Source organism: Mandrillus leucophaeus, unplaced genomic scaffold, assembly GCF_000951045.1.
Source record: "Mandrillus leucophaeus isolate KB7577 unplaced genomic scaffold, Mleu.le_1.0 Scaffold542, whole genome shotgun sequence".
NCBI classification, from domain to species: domain Eukaryota; kingdom Metazoa; phylum Chordata; class Mammalia; order Primates; family Cercopithecidae; genus Mandrillus; species Mandrillus leucophaeus.
In genome coordinates this window covers 571,296-586,806 of record NW_012105831.1, presented here as the reverse complement: position 1 = coordinate 586,806, position 15,511 = coordinate 571,296, and the positions used below count along the sequence as shown (strand labels likewise).

Below are 15,511 nucleotides of genomic sequence, written 5' to 3'. Positions count from 1 at the left end.
TAAAATAAATAACCAAGGAAAATGTGTCTGAAATCGGAGATATTTACTTGATACTCCTTCTTCATTGGGTTATCAATTCATTCTCTCTGGGTACTCTAGAAAATGAGTGGCCTGAAAAGGAACATCCTACTTGTAGAGATAAGAGAACTGATATTGGGGTTTCCTGATTCCACTTTGGAATTCATTGACTTTTTCCTGTTGGTTCTTACACAAAAAGTTATGCCATTTTTCTCCTCATTTCTCAAATAGTTGTATGCTAAATATAAGACATTTCTAAACATCAGTAAGGCTAATTTTTATGGTAAATTTCAAAAAGATGAACTATATTTTAATGAATTGCTCAAAATGAGTTAAAAATATAAAACAATTCAAAAAGGGCATCCTTATTTTTTATTAACTTTAGTTAACTATGACATCTAATTTAGGAAAGTAAATACTGAGTTTTCCACATTCCAGTTATAAAATGCATTTTTGGGGACCTGCTGTAACTCAGGCGAGTTAGGTACATGTCTTGGCTATGTCTCCTGCTTCTCAGTAGTTGCTCCAGCTCCTTTCTGTTCCCCTCTGTAGGGACCAGCAGCCCCAACTGGGTGTCTCGTTGTCCTTCCTGCCCCATACCAAGGACTAATGCAAGCATCAGGCATGTTTTCACTTTGGAAATTTTTATTAGGAATGGGAGCCAAATTGATGTTATCTACTGGTATTAGTTGATTTCTTGGTATTAAGGTTAGAGAATGCTTGTTTTCTGAGGCAAAATAAGTATTTTTAGATAACCTTTTATTACAATTGCTATTGTTTTAATCTAAGACTTTTCAAATAGCTGCTTAGTTTCAAAAAAAATACTGTTCTATTAGCTTATTCAATTTGTTGGACCAAATTTTGTTCATACTACATTATCTTTGACTTGAATATAGATATATACAGTTGTCCCGTGATATTCGTGAGGGATTTAGTTTCAGGACTTCCCTGGGATACCAGAATTCACAGATGCTCAAGTCCCTGAAATAAAATGGCATAGTATTTTCATATAACTTATGCACATCCTCTCATGAACTCTTCACATCATCTCTAAATTACTTATAATACTTAACGCAATGTAAATACTATGTAAATAGTTGTTATACTGTACTGTGTAAGGAATAATGACCAAAAAAGTCTGTACATGTTCAATACAAATGCAGTTTTTAAAAAATATTTTCAATCCATGGTTGGCTGAGTCCATGGATGCAAAACCCACAAATACAGAGGGCCAACTGTAAATTCTGTCTTATGTCTATTACGATGACTAAGCAAGCCTGTAGGTCATTGTGGTGCTGGTAAGCACTTGGCCCCGCTTTAATTTTTTTTCATTCATTCAACAGTTATTTTAACTGCCTTTTATGGGAAACAACAGTGAATAAAACTGGCACAACCTCTCTGCCCCTGTACTGTCTGCAGTTGATTTTTCATTCTTAGGTTTTTATAAGATAGTTTTTTTCCTGTTATTTTTCACTAATAAGTGATTTTACAGACCTATGGAAAGTGAATGCTATAAAAATTTACAAATTATACAGAAACACCGAAGTTGTTTCTTAAAAATGTTCTAAGTATACTCTTGCTCTTACTTCCAAACTGACTGCCTTCAGTTATTATCTTAGTAATAGATTATTTCACATTATTCAAAACTCTCTTGTGTTTCATACATGTAAATTACAATATTAAAAACTGGTAAGTTTCCTTTTGCAACATACTTTATTTGCTCTATATGAAAAACCTGTTTTAAGGAAATTTTTTTAATTTTTCTGAATTACTTACTAAAGGCATCTTGTAAGCATAAAGGAGGATAAAGCTTTGATGCTTGATGGTATTTGCCCTTAATTAGCAAAATCTATGTTTGACTTTTAAATATGAAATAATTATTGATGCAGGTAAGTGAAAAAATTCACAGCTCTTAGCAAAATGATTATCAGAACTATGGAATTTAAAATATAGATGCAGTTTTAATACAGGCCTATTCTTTTGCTGGCATCTCATAGGAACTGATTTTAGTAGACCCTCTGCTGTATGACTCATTTTTGCTTGTTAGTTTTCTATATGAGTCACTGTTTTAGAATAATGTAAAACATCAGAAAATAAACCTGGGTGTGTGTGCACAAACACTCCATACTGTATTGTTTCTGTATGCAAAGTTGCCCTAGAAAAAAATGCTGCTTCTGGTACCAATAAAAACTAGAAGGGTACTCTGAACTGCTGTTCATCACAGAGTGATTTGAAATGGGTGTATGTATTTTCTACTTTGATTCACAGTTCGTCAGACCAAGGCAAAGAAGAATTTTCATCACTTGAAAAGCACAGTAACCAATCTATCTAACTTTTCAGTTAGGATTACATAAATACAAACTGTTCAATTTTTATTATATCAATCCAAAGAATAATTTCTAACCAGTCCTGCTTTCTTTTTGGGGGGGAAATATTTAGCAGAACTTTGAAATTATCTGGCAACTCATAAGAACTCAAAATAGGTTCAATTTAGGGAAATTAAGAAATTTGAGATTATATTTTGGGATAAAATAAAGTAAAATGATTGGCTGTGTTGTTTTAGACTGTAAAATATACAGCATGGGTAATTTCTAAACTATTGGAATATGTCACAATATACATAATTTTAAACTGTTGAAATACTTAGATGCTGAAGTTTTTTATTGTAAAATGCCATTGAACAATAAGCATAAAGATTTTATGAATGTATTTGAGAATGCAATAAAATTTATATGGATTGGAGAATAAAGGAAAAAATACATAAACTTATTGTTTACTAGTTAACTTGGGTTTTCAATTTGTTTCTACCCAAATCGTTATCCACTCAGACAGATGTATTAGCTATGACTTTACATTAACAGTTGTTCAGATTATTTAAAACTGACTTTATAAACTGTCTTTTAAACTTTTTAAGTCTTAAATTTATTTCCTTTTGGATATTTGGCATATTTGGCAGCTCTAAAAGAGAAAATAGGCACTATCCCCTCTTTTGATCTTTTAAGTGTAGTGACAGGATTTATCCACTTGCAAATTGGTTTGCTAACCTGCCTTGTCATAGAAAATAGTAGAATAAAAGTGAAGTCGTGGTTTTAGGGCATTCATCCCTTCTTTATCACACATATGCTGTCAAGTTGTTCATCTTCTGTGGGCCTCTCACCTTAAAATGGCAATGATGGTAAACACATCCACCTCTCAGACTCATTGAATTCCAGGGAGATAATAGAGATGAAAACACTCCACACGTGTCAGGTATTTATATTCTAAAAATAACATAATGACACAAAATGGTCTTTCATATTCTTAATTACCCTACAAAAAACTCAATATGTGCCCTGGGCAAGTAAGTATTTACAAAGTTAATGTTGTTATTTTGTAATTTTGATGTGCAGAATTCCGTTCTTCCATTTATGCATGTCCTGTGCTTTACAAAAGAATGGAGCTTTTGCTTTAATGTTTAAAATATCTTTTATGGGTCTAAATTTTTGCTTTTCTTGTCTTTTAAACTATAAAAAACTGCTGCTTTCAGATATACCCTTGGCATTTTTATGATGATGCTTGAATGCCTTCTATTAAATACTTGATTTAGATATCATCAAATTCTTCAAGAATGAAAGTTTTATCACAGGGGACATTTTTAGATTTGTGTTAAGAATTTGAAAGTTATTTTTATTTAACCTGTCATTAACATATCTGTTTGTTATTATATTTTAACTGTTTGATTTAATTATCCCTTTATAATCATGATTTCTGAATGTTCATCTTTAAAATACTCTGAGTTTACTGATCTCTTATGCCTTGTGCTCTCTACAATAGATGATTCTAGATTATTCTGACTTTTGACCATTATTCTTTTCATGTTTACTTGTACAATCAAGAATTAACAGATTTTTTTCTGTGTGTGATCTCAGTCTACTAATGATCATACTACTGATAGACATTATAAGCTACTTTAAGAGTTTTCAACAATGACCTCTTAAACCAAATGATGCTCTCTTCCTAACACCCCCTTCTTCTGTAGCAAATCTATATTTAACTTCTCTTGCATGCTTTTGAAATCTAAAGAGTGCAGAGTTGTTGCTACATTTCAGCCATCCTTGCAGCATCCTGAAAAATAAATTGGCAGGTGTTGCAGATAGCAAAAGTGTAGCTCTGAGAAGCCCCAGTTGTGCTAGTGTGCACAGTATGGGCGTGAGTGCTTTCACCGGGAGCCTGTTGTTCTTTGGGTGGCTCCAGATACATCCTCCGAAAGGGGCCTAAGATTGTCACTTCCATAATATTAATAAACAATAAAATTTTGATCATTTGGTTTATAAACAGTAGGCCTAATATCCATTTCAGTAGGTAAGTCAGATTTTAGAAATAATAAATTTGGGAAAGAAGTGGGGAGTCATTCAGCATCACAGATTGCTATTTATCTAGGTAATACTTTTTATTTATGCATTTATTTGGTCATGTAAATGTGCTTAGACCTAATAAACATATGTAGTTGGTGAAAATTAATGCATGACTCATAAGCAGAGTATGGAATGTAAGCATGTGCCATGAAACTGCAATTCTTTTATCCTGTATTTTCCATCATTTACACACTGATTCCATTTAGAGGATAGTCCATTTTCACTTTTTTTTCATAGATTGGCCAAAATGGGAAGGATTGGATTCCACTCTCTTCCACGAAGAGTCAATGGGACTGGCTAAGATCAAAGTCTGAGGCTTTTTCCATCTATAATCAGGTATGCATCGAACTGAAAATCACTGTAATTCTGTGCATGCACCTTTAAAGTATTTGACTGATATGCATATTATGAATGTGGTCTTTTATTAGATTTTGAGCTCACAACCTTATCCTATAGTTTGAAATGCACCTATGATAATTAATTTGAGTTTTGTAATATACTAAAATAAAAAAGTGTTAATCAGCCATGAAAAAATTTCAGCTGGTCTTAGAAAAGTGTAATATTTGAAATCAGTGCAATCTTCATTGCTCAGTATGTACATCCAAAGATAACAGAATTCATTTGTTACTCCATATTCATTATCACCAATTTTAGTACAATCAAATGTTTGTATATTGCATATTGGTGCACTTCTAATAATTTTTTTAATAACTTAGAAGTTGTTTTTCTTAACTGGAATTCTCTGCCTGTTATGGTTGGATTTTATAACACAATGGCAAATATGACCAGTCTTTGAAGTATTTTCAGATATTAGTTATATACAGGGATTCAGATACTTTGCATTCCTTGTAGATTTTGCAATTGTGAAATGATCAACTTGTTTCCCACGATGTTCTAAATAGGTGCATAGAAGTATCAGGTTAGGAAATCAAATAATGAAAATTAAAGTTTGTTTCCTGCCTTGGTAGAATGCTTTATGCCAGTTTATAGTGTCATTACTGGTCACAGCAGAATAGCTGTTTAGATATTTCCAAGGGAGGCAGAGGACCTAGCTTTTGAATGAGAATATAACAGAAAAAGAGCAAGAAGTCCTTGAGATCCAGAAAATCTAAAACAAAAAGAACGTATGTTACCATTGGTAATGTCAGTTGCATTGTGTTAATGTCACTTTTAAACAGCAAGGCGGATTTTTAGACCATTTGAATAGCACAAAGGCCTTGCCTTTATCTACCCAATAAAGAAAGATACTTGAAGCAAGTACTGATGAACTTACCCATATGCCTTACCATTTTAATCAAGCAAGTGGATAATTGCTGTATTTTGCCTGTTTAGAAACAGCCTTTACATTAAAATACAGTAAGACCTATTGTAACATACAGTTAATTTTACAAAAATGTAGACAGTTAGAGTTCCTGTGAAAGTATAACTGGAATCCGTGAAAGTCAGTCTAATAGTAGCTTGGTAGTAGCTTGGGACAGCAAGTGTCAGTGTCAGTCTGGTGCCAAAACAAAGTGATATAAGGAAGTTGGTTTTCTTTTTTTAAACATGTAGTAGGGTGAAAAAATCAATTGATTAGTAGTTAATAACAGTCATTTAGTCATATTCAAGTTTTCAATTTAAAAATCAGATATTTTTAAAAGAGGTTGCAGGTATTATTTCTATGGTCTCTTAAAAGTACATCACAGGCCAGGTGTGGTGGCTCACGCCTGTAATCCCAGCATGTTGGGAGGCTGAGACTGGAGGACTGCTTGAGCCCTGGAGTTCAAGACCAGCCTGGGCAACATAGTGAGACCCTGTGTCTACAAAAAATAAAAAATAATTAGCCAGGCATAATGGCATGTGCCTGTAGTCCCAGCTACTCGGGAGGCTGAGGCACTTGAAGATAGCTTGAGCCCGGGGAAGTCAAGGCTGCAGTGAGCCATGCTTGCCTCACTGCACTCCAGCCTGGGTGACAGAGTGAGACTCTGTCTTTTAAAAAAAAGAAAAAAAGTACATCACTCTATTAGCCTTTACAAACGTTGAAGAATTGGATCTTTGAGGAGTTGGTTTTCTTACCCTAGAAACAGAGTCAATAATATTTACTGTGTTTTGTCGATGAATTTTTAAAGGTTTTAATTGATTTTTAAATTTTTTGTTTAAAAAGATATACTCCTTGCTGTACAATATGTACATTTCATTCTTTTTTGCAGCACCAATAACAAATTGAAACTCTGACATACCTTTTTGCCAACCTTAAACACCTCTTTGATGATGTGTTGTGTGCCATGTCAGAAGTCCACACAGGTCTGCTGCACAGGGGTTGCAGGTGTGTCCAAAGGCCAATGCCCTCAGCTCTCGGGGATGCCTGCTGACTCATTTACCTACTAACTTCAGTGTGCCTAAAATTTTTGTGATGTGAAAAACGATGAGGAAAATTACATTAACCATGTCTTTCTCCCAAAATGACAAAGAACCATGCGCTTCACCTAATAAAACATCAAAAGGTTTTACTATTTGAAGAATTAGTATTTGTTGGGAAGATGAATCATTTCTACTCTTGACTCAGGAATCCCTCAGAGTATGATGACACTGGTATAATCCATCACTTTGGGTGGTGCATTCAACTCTTTCAGGCCTCTAGTGTCTCTGCGTGAAGTACCTCTTCCATAGACTTGCTGGTTCACAAGGTGCCTAAAAGAGTTTACAGTTGCTTATCTCTGTTTTCCTATAATGCAGTCTGACTAGAGCTGACATGCACAAATCGAACTGATTTTTAGAGACTGAAATATTTGCTGAAACGTTTTTAGTCAGATTTATGTTCTCTCATCCTTTGTAAAAATTGAAGCTTAATAATGCCACTTTTTAGAGTCATGTTTTGATGCTTCATGAGAGTTCCTGAAATCACTACTGCTATGCCTAAGTAAAACATGTGTCAAGTGGAATTTCAGGGTATGTATGAACTGTTCATTCTGAGCAATGCATTTCTATGTATTTTGACAAATATAAAGAAACCTATGGGGTTTCTAATGTAATGATATTACATTAGACCAGCTGAATCCATTTTATTGGTTTCTTTTTTAATTCGAAAGCATCACATAGCAAATAAAATTTTTAAAAATTGAGTTTAGTTACAAACTAGTTGTTTCTTATTTTTTTTTCCAGTCCCTTTTTGCTTTCTTTTACGACCACATGAAACTTGAGAAGCCACCTAAAGCTATATCATTTAGTGGAGTTGGGCAGTTCCCAAGTGTCCAACAAGAAGGCCTGGTTTAGGCTGCGATGGCCACTGTCATTCCTGGTGATTTGTCAGAAGTAAGAGATACCCAGAAAGTCCCTTCAGGGAAACGTAAGCGTGGTGAAACCAAACCAAGAAAAAACTTTCCTTGCCAACTGTGTGACAAGGCCTTTAACAGTGTTGAGAAATTAAAGGTTCACTCCTACTCTCACACAGGAGAGAGGCCCTACAAGTGCATACAACAAGACTGCACCAAGGCCTTTGTTTCTAAGTACAAATTACAAAGGTATTAAACTCTATTTGTCTTTCAGATTATATTTTCTCTTATGTTGGCTGTTTGAAGCCATTGTAAACGTATGTATTTGTATACACATTTTTCAGCTAATTTGCAGAGAGGAAATGTTAAGTAGATTAGACATTGGTTAGTTTTTAGTATTCTGAATCACATACTTTTATGTGTTAGTGTCTTTGGACTTTTTAAAATAAAATGCTTAATGGGTAGAATTTCCATTTGTAGAATGAAATTACAACAAGAAAAGGGTAAGGACGTTTACGTGAGTATATTCAGTCTTGCTCATTTGCTTTTGTAATGATAGCTGGAAACCAGCAAAAACTAAAGTGGCAACTTAAATGGCTCAAGTTTTGCAGTAATTAGGTATATTAACTATCCTTGTGGTATATATTAAGTTAAACAGTTTCCATTACTAAGGGAATTCTGTGTTAGCATAGTAGTTTAGCTTCCATTTGAAAAGTGAATACATGCCATTTTTGTCATGATAACTACTTATAGATTATATCTGTGTTTAAAGGCACATGGCTACTCATTCTCCTGAGAAAACCCACAAGTGTAATTATTGTGAGAAAATGTTTCACCGGAAAGATCATCTGAAGAATCACCTCCATACGCATGACCCTAACAAAGAGACGTTTAAGTGCGAAGAGTGTGGCAAGAACTACAATACCAAGCTTGGATTTAAACGTCACTTGGCCTTGCATGCCGCAACGAGTGGTGACCTCACCTGTAAGGTATGTTTGCAAACTTTTGAAAGCACGGGAGTGCTTCTGGAGCACCTTAAATCTCATGCAGGCAAGTCGTCTGGTGGGGTTAAAGAAAAAAAGCACCAGTGCGAACATTGTGATCGCCGGTTCTACACCCGAAAGGATGTCCGGAGACACATGGTGGTGCACACTGGAAGAAAGGACTTCCTCTGTCAGTATTGTGCACAGAGATTTGGGCGAAAGGATCACCTGACTCGACATATGAAGAAGAGTCACAATCAAGAGCTTCTGAAGGTCAAAACAGAACCAGTGGATTTCCTTGACCCATTTACCTGCAATGTGTCTGTGCCTATAAAAGACGAGCTCCTTCCGGTGATGTCCTTACCTTCCAGTGAACTGTTATCAAAGCCATTCACAAACACTTTGCAGTTAAACCTCTACAACACTCCATTTCAGTCCATGCAGAGCTCGGGATCTGCCCACCAAATGATCACAACTTTACCTTTGGGAATGACATGCCCAATAGATATGGACACTGTTCATCCCTCTCACCACCTTTCTTTCAAATATCCGTTCAGTTCTACCTCATATGCAATTTCTATTCCTGAAAAAGAACAGCCATTAAAGGGGGAAATTGAGAGTTACCTGATGGAGTTACAAAGTGGCGTGCCCTCTTCATCCCAAGATTCTCAAGCATCGTCATCATCTAAGCTAGGGTTGGATCCTCAGATTGGGTCCCTAGATGATGGTGCAGGGGACCTCTCCCTATCCAAAAGCTCTATCTCCATCAGTGACCCCCTAAACACACCAGCATTGGATTTTTCTCAGTTGTTTAATTTCATACCTTTAAATGGTCCTCCCTATAATCCTCTATCAGTGGGGAGCCTTGGAATGAGCTATTCCCAGGAAGAAGCACATTCTTCTGTTTCCCAGCTCCCCCCACAAACACAGGATCTTCAGGATCCTGCAAACACTATAGGGCTTGGGTCTCTGCACTCACTGTCAGCAGCTTTCACCAGTAGTTTAAGCACAAGTACCACCCTCCCACGTTTCCATCAAGCTTTTCAGTAGGATTCTGGGACATGGATTTATTACAGAAATGTATGTGTAGCCGTGCCCTAGATGACCATTTTTATTTTAGTGCCTACTTTAAAACAGTATAAAAATTTCTGCTTTTGTATAATACAAATTTTCATTAAGCCAGTATAAAATAGAAACTAGCTTTTAAAACGAGCTTTGGAACCATTTGTGTTCAGTTATGTTTACCTGGGTATTTTGTCCTGATTCACTGCCAATTGTCATATTTTAAGAGGTTGGTTTTGTTTTTTTTTTTTTCCATATAGGAAAGGCATTATTAGTAGTAAACCTTTTTAAATCCCATTTTCAAATTACTTTTAGATCTTAAAATTTTCATTTTTGTCTAATAACAATGGCTCTACCTTTTGACATCTGGCTCATTAAAAGTTTAGCAATAGAATGTAAATTGTATAAAATGATTTTGAATAACTAAAGGGTTTAAATTTTGTTACTAGCATCTAAATGGATTAATAATCAAGTACTTCAAATGAATTAAGAGTCCAGTTTGGGAAGATAACAGATGTTTGTTAGATACACCATAATTTCAGAGCAGTATATTCTGAAGACTCGCTATTGTCTGGCTAAAATATTTGCCATCTTTATTATGAGCCTTTAAGAAAAATAAACCCTAAACACAAAGCATCAGTATTTATAGCAAAAATAAACTCTTTGTTAGGTGACATGGCATTTCGTGCCACTTAATAGTTGGCCCTAAATTATTACACAGGATATTTTGTCATGTTTCATCCTTCTTAACATGCTACCTTTTCATTTAATAATAGTAATAATGTATGGCATTGGGGTCTTCAGAGTCAATACATAGGTAGATCTCTTTAGTCTTTTCCACCTTTCACATCCAAGGGGTGGGTCCAGTACAGCCAGCAATTTATTTTGATTGTTGGTCCATGGTTAGTCCATAATCTAGAGCCATTGTGGAACTGCAGCCATGAGGTGTGTTTATCCCAGAGTGGACTGACCCAGCCTCTGTGGGTGACAGACTTCTAAGCAGGAAGATAGATGTGAAGAACATGGTTACATTTGGGAACTTGGCTAGGGATCATGGCCCCTGTAGCCACAGTTAAAAACTGGACTTTTTAGAAGTGAAGTGAAAGCATATCGCTTATATCATTTCTTGTTGAATTTGATATGTTTTTCTTTCCCTTAAGAACCAAAAGCAGAAAACAAAAACAACAGTCCTGCCCCCATGTTATCTTTCTGATTCAACGTGAATCCATCTTTCCTTGCAATTTTTTGGATGGAGAATTTGAAGTTAAATGCATTAGAAAACTACCTGAGGAACTACCACAAAGTTTTAAGTGACTAGAAATATATACAGTAAAATCCCACTTTCATGCTTCTCTGGGAAATGATAGGAGTGTTGCAAATAAGTTGAGTTTGTAGAGGGGAACAAAGTAAAGTAAAACAAGCCTATCTTAGTTAACATGAAAGTAACAATCGAGAATATATTATATTCACTGAATAATTATAGGCTTTTCCTCACCTTAGACAACCAACATAATCTTCTTAAAGGTCTAATTAATATATTTTTCTAAGGGTCAGTTGGGACATTAACCTAAGAAACATATCTATTAAGCACTTGTTAACACCTTATTTTGGGACCCTCTCCGTTGGGGACGGGGGCAAGGGTGGGAGGTTTTTAGAAGAGTATATATCTCTTTAAAAAAAAAAAAAAAAGAAAGAAAAATATTTCTGAGCACTCATTAGCCCTATATGGAAACTTCTTTCCTTTTTGTAGGGCCAGTTATCACTGCAGATTGCAATGTTTACCAAGAATTTCTAAAAATGAGTGCAGATTACTGAATATAATACGTTATTTAAAATATTTGGGAGTAGTATAATTTGTGGAGAAATGTAAATTGTAATAATGTAAATGGGGGCTTCAATATATATATATATAATACACACACACACACACACACATATCGCACTTCATAGAATCAAAGTTGCTCTCTGAAGGAGCTTTGGCTCCTGATATTTTATCATGCTCCTATATTTTTTTAATCCTAGGAGCAGTAGTTTTTATACTTATGTATTTAAATTTTATTATGAAAAATTACATTTATTAAAAAAGTGTGTTCCAAAGGCATTAAAATTATATATGTTAATAAGGAAGTACATTTTTAAATTTTTCAAACTGCTCCTAGCTTTTGGTTAGGAGAATATTTGTTCTGAAAGTAGGCTTTTCGCTCTGCTTCATTACTGCTTCCTTTAGTTTCTATGAAACAGATTGCTTACCTAAATCTTTAGTTGAATGATTAGTGTTCAATATTGCTTTAATCACCATATAAAAGGAAAAAAATTGGTGACAGAGCACAAATAGAAAACCTATTTTTAAATAGAAATCACAAATAGCAAGTATGGAAGCACTACTTTATTCTGTTTAAAATTTACTTAAGAAGGCATCAAATTAGTGAACTGAGACATTGGCCTTAGTAGGCTGTATTCACTGCTAATTTTAAAAAGGGAGTACCAGGATTTATTAAGTAAAGCATTTTGGAAATGGGGAATAGCGCCATATATGTGTGTATCTGTGTATATATATATAAATATATATATACACATACACACACACACACTCTTAAATCTTGCCCTGCATGAAATTCAAATATATGGAGGCACATCTTTCAGGGCACCAGTGTTAAAATTGTGGAGTCTTAATTTTCATATGTACACCTCTTTGCCTGTTCCCGCCCCCACAGACTTGAAATAACACTTCAGAGTAAGAGGGAATTCAGCTAATTTGTTTTGAAAATTGACTGTAGTGGTCACTAAACCCTTTTTGAGAGAATTTCTATTGAAGATGAGGCAGACTTGCTTATTTGAATTGCACAACATTCTCATAAGGATGTAACACAGAATTGGCTTTTTTTTTCCCCTAGAAAAAGATTGTTTGTTTCTATGTCAACTAGATATGATTAAAAATAAGTATTGCCAATGCTGTTTTCATTCTCCAGTGGCCAGAATCATTATCCTTGAAATTTCTGGTAGTGCCTTAGCTTGGTTTAAAAAAAAAAAAAAAAAAAAAGGGATTAACATTAAATAAAAGTAGTTTAGAATTTGGACCTCAGACAAGATATTGAACCTCATTCAGTTTCACTTCCACATGTGTGTACAAATTAGGTCACCAAACAGAAGTGTGAGTGTGGAAGGATCTTGGCACTGTAAGCAATGCTATCCATTGATGTATACAAATACCTTTATAGTTATCGATCACTGTTAAAACTTTCATTTTAAAATCCTATTACCAAGTTCAGTTTTTTAAAACTTCAGTTGTCGTGGCTGATTATGCATCACTCTGTGTGCAGCTTTTTTATTTCATTTAGTGTTTCTTTCAAGCTGTGTATTTTTGCCTATTTGTTGCTTGTGCTTTATTTTTCTTAGTCATTTGTGGAATATAGTGATATATTGTGTTAATTTGGACAGTAGCGGTTTTTAAAAACCATATACTGACTGAAACATGAGCCAGAGCTGATTGCTTTATTAAGCTAATAATGAATGTTAAAGAGTACATATTTTCAGGATCGTTCATCTAGTGAGCAATACACATATTATAGGCCAATATTTTTTTAAAAAATAGAGCTTGGTCAACCTCTATACTACACATATTACAAGATATAGCACTTTCAAAATGAATCTAAACCTTTACAGAAACTTGCTTATAGGTTATGCCTTTTAAGACTTATTATAATTCATTTCAAGTGCCATTAGATGATATATATGTAGGCCTTTGATATATAATGCTTTGTGTACAAAAATGGTAGATGGTATTTTAAACAGGTACATTTTTACAGTGTTTTCTTATCAATTTGCTATATTGCACAGAATCAGTGTGTGTCTTTTCATAAGGTTTTACAATGGTTTATTTTTTTACAAGGTTTACGTGTCTCAAAGCACACTGTCTTCCCAGTACGTAAGTTGAAAAATACCAGTTCACCCAAGTTGCTTCTAGCCTACTGAGATCCATGTGACATTGGAGGAGATCTTTTCAATGTTTAGTATTCGTCATTAGCAATGGCTGGCTGTTAGTTCTGGTAAATGTGTGCCTAAGTTGAACTTGCCTTGTTTTTCTCACACTGTGTCAGCAGCCATGTCTACAACACAGAGTCTGTTGTGATCACATAGATCTACATAAGTTGTGCAGTTTTGTGCTAAAAACCCATAGGGAGCTCCTTTGGGATCATAGAAAAGAAGATCATGTGACCAGCATTGGTGAAGGCACACTCAGATTGCACTTAGGCCCTTTCCATGATGTTGTCAACCCTCTGAGGATGGAAGGCAGTGTCTTTTGATGTTATCTAGCCTAGAAGTGACACAGAACTATTGCTAATGTATAAAACACTTCATTGTATAAGCTTCAGTGGTACAGATGAACCAGAATGAATGTTTATCTTCTCAGAAACACTCCTTCAATATTATGTTGGATCATGCTGCTAATGTAACTTGGGCTACAACTCTTCATGGTGCTACAAACTTCTCTGTCTCATTCAGTCGTATTTTTTTATCCATAGAAAAAGGACTACATTAGGTGTAAAAGTGTACAATATATTTTTATACTGTGACTTAATTTGTCATTAACAAACTTTTACACCACCACAATGTATTCATGTGCACTTGCAAAAGGAGATCTCGGACATGCAAATGTTACCAGAACAAACCCAGCTTTTGTCCACAAGGTGACTGTAACTCAGAATGGAAAGTGGGCTTTATAATAGGGTGTGGAGTGAAGAACATGCTGTATGTTACTAACAGCCCTTTGAATTTAACAAAAACTGGGAATCCATTAGGAAACGGATCGCATCATACCTGAACATAAGCTGGACTGCTGAAATTGTATTTTTAGCTAATGAAAAAGTATTTGGACTAGTACTCTAAAAATGTTCTAATGATAAAGTTTTGAGTCAAAATAGAAAAGAAAAAATCTGCATTCCAGGCCGAATTTTGTATATTTTTATTGCATTTAAAATTGCTATTCTGTAATATTGGGAAATCAAGTGGCTTATCATGTATATCATGTACTTAAAATGTATTCACAAACTACTGTTGTATTTGTATAAAATATAGACAAAGATCATATTTTTTGTGTGTGTATAAGCTCTGTAAAATAGCAATCACATTATGAAGCTGCAGTGATACTACATTTTAAACATTCACATCCAAAGAAGCAGGCTATTTATTGTCCATATACCGGATTTAAAATATTAATTTGCTGCTAATTAAACAATAGTACTGCAGCTTCTTGTGGCCTACAGTGTTATGTTTGCTGTAAGAATAAGATATGTGAATTCCACAAAATATATGAATAAAATTATAGAATGGCTTTAGATAATGTAGATCTTCCTGAAATTTTAATAGATGATACTTTTCTATTTGCTATCACATTTTTTCTTCAAATTATAAATATTTTCTCCTTTGATTAATATTCTAATAGCTGGCTCTAGGACAATATTGTTGAAATGAAATGTAAAAGCTAGGTTTTTGGTTTGTTTTAAAACTTTTGTATCTTTAGAGGAAGGATAGAAATTGTAAATAAAAAAAGTCAAAAGATGATGCATCAAAACTTTAATCCAGGTGAGTTTAGAATTCAAAAAAGGATATTAGTTGCTTGTTTCTGTGAGATAAAATTGGCATTTAGCATTTATTTAACACTTATTATTTGTCAGTACTAAAATTATTCTTTCAGAATATTTTTATGTGTTTTTCAGAATAATTTTTAGCTTTGGGCTGTTTGCCTAAAATTTTGCTGAAGAAAGCTCCCTTGACAATTTGTGTGTACCAAAATGGCTATCAC

At 34.4% G+C, this 15,511-nt stretch overlaps 1 protein-coding gene across 4 annotated transcripts in view; it reads left to right on the top strand.

Annotated features, from left to right (window-relative positions):
- The window catches only part of PLAG1 (pleiomorphic adenoma gene 1), a 50,741-nt gene extending 35,697 nt beyond the window's left edge, over nt 1-15,044 (top strand). For 2 of the 4 annotated variants that reach the window (XM_011997568.1, XM_011997567.1), the window contains 3 exons: nt 4,650-4,748; nt 7,554-7,912; nt 8,436-15,044. In XM_011997568.1, the coding sequence (XP_011852958.1) occupies nt 7,671-7,912; nt 8,436-9,696 (1,503 nt within the window). In that variant the 5' untranslated portion in view covers nt 4,650-4,748; nt 7,554-7,670 and the 3' untranslated portion in view covers nt 9,697-15,044. The remainder of the gene's footprint in view (nt 1-4,649; nt 4,749-7,553; nt 7,913-8,435) is intronic. The other 2 variants (XM_011997570.1, XM_011997569.1) reach the window with 2 other exon arrangements.
- The last annotated feature ends 467 nt before the right edge of the window (nt 15,045-15,511 follow it).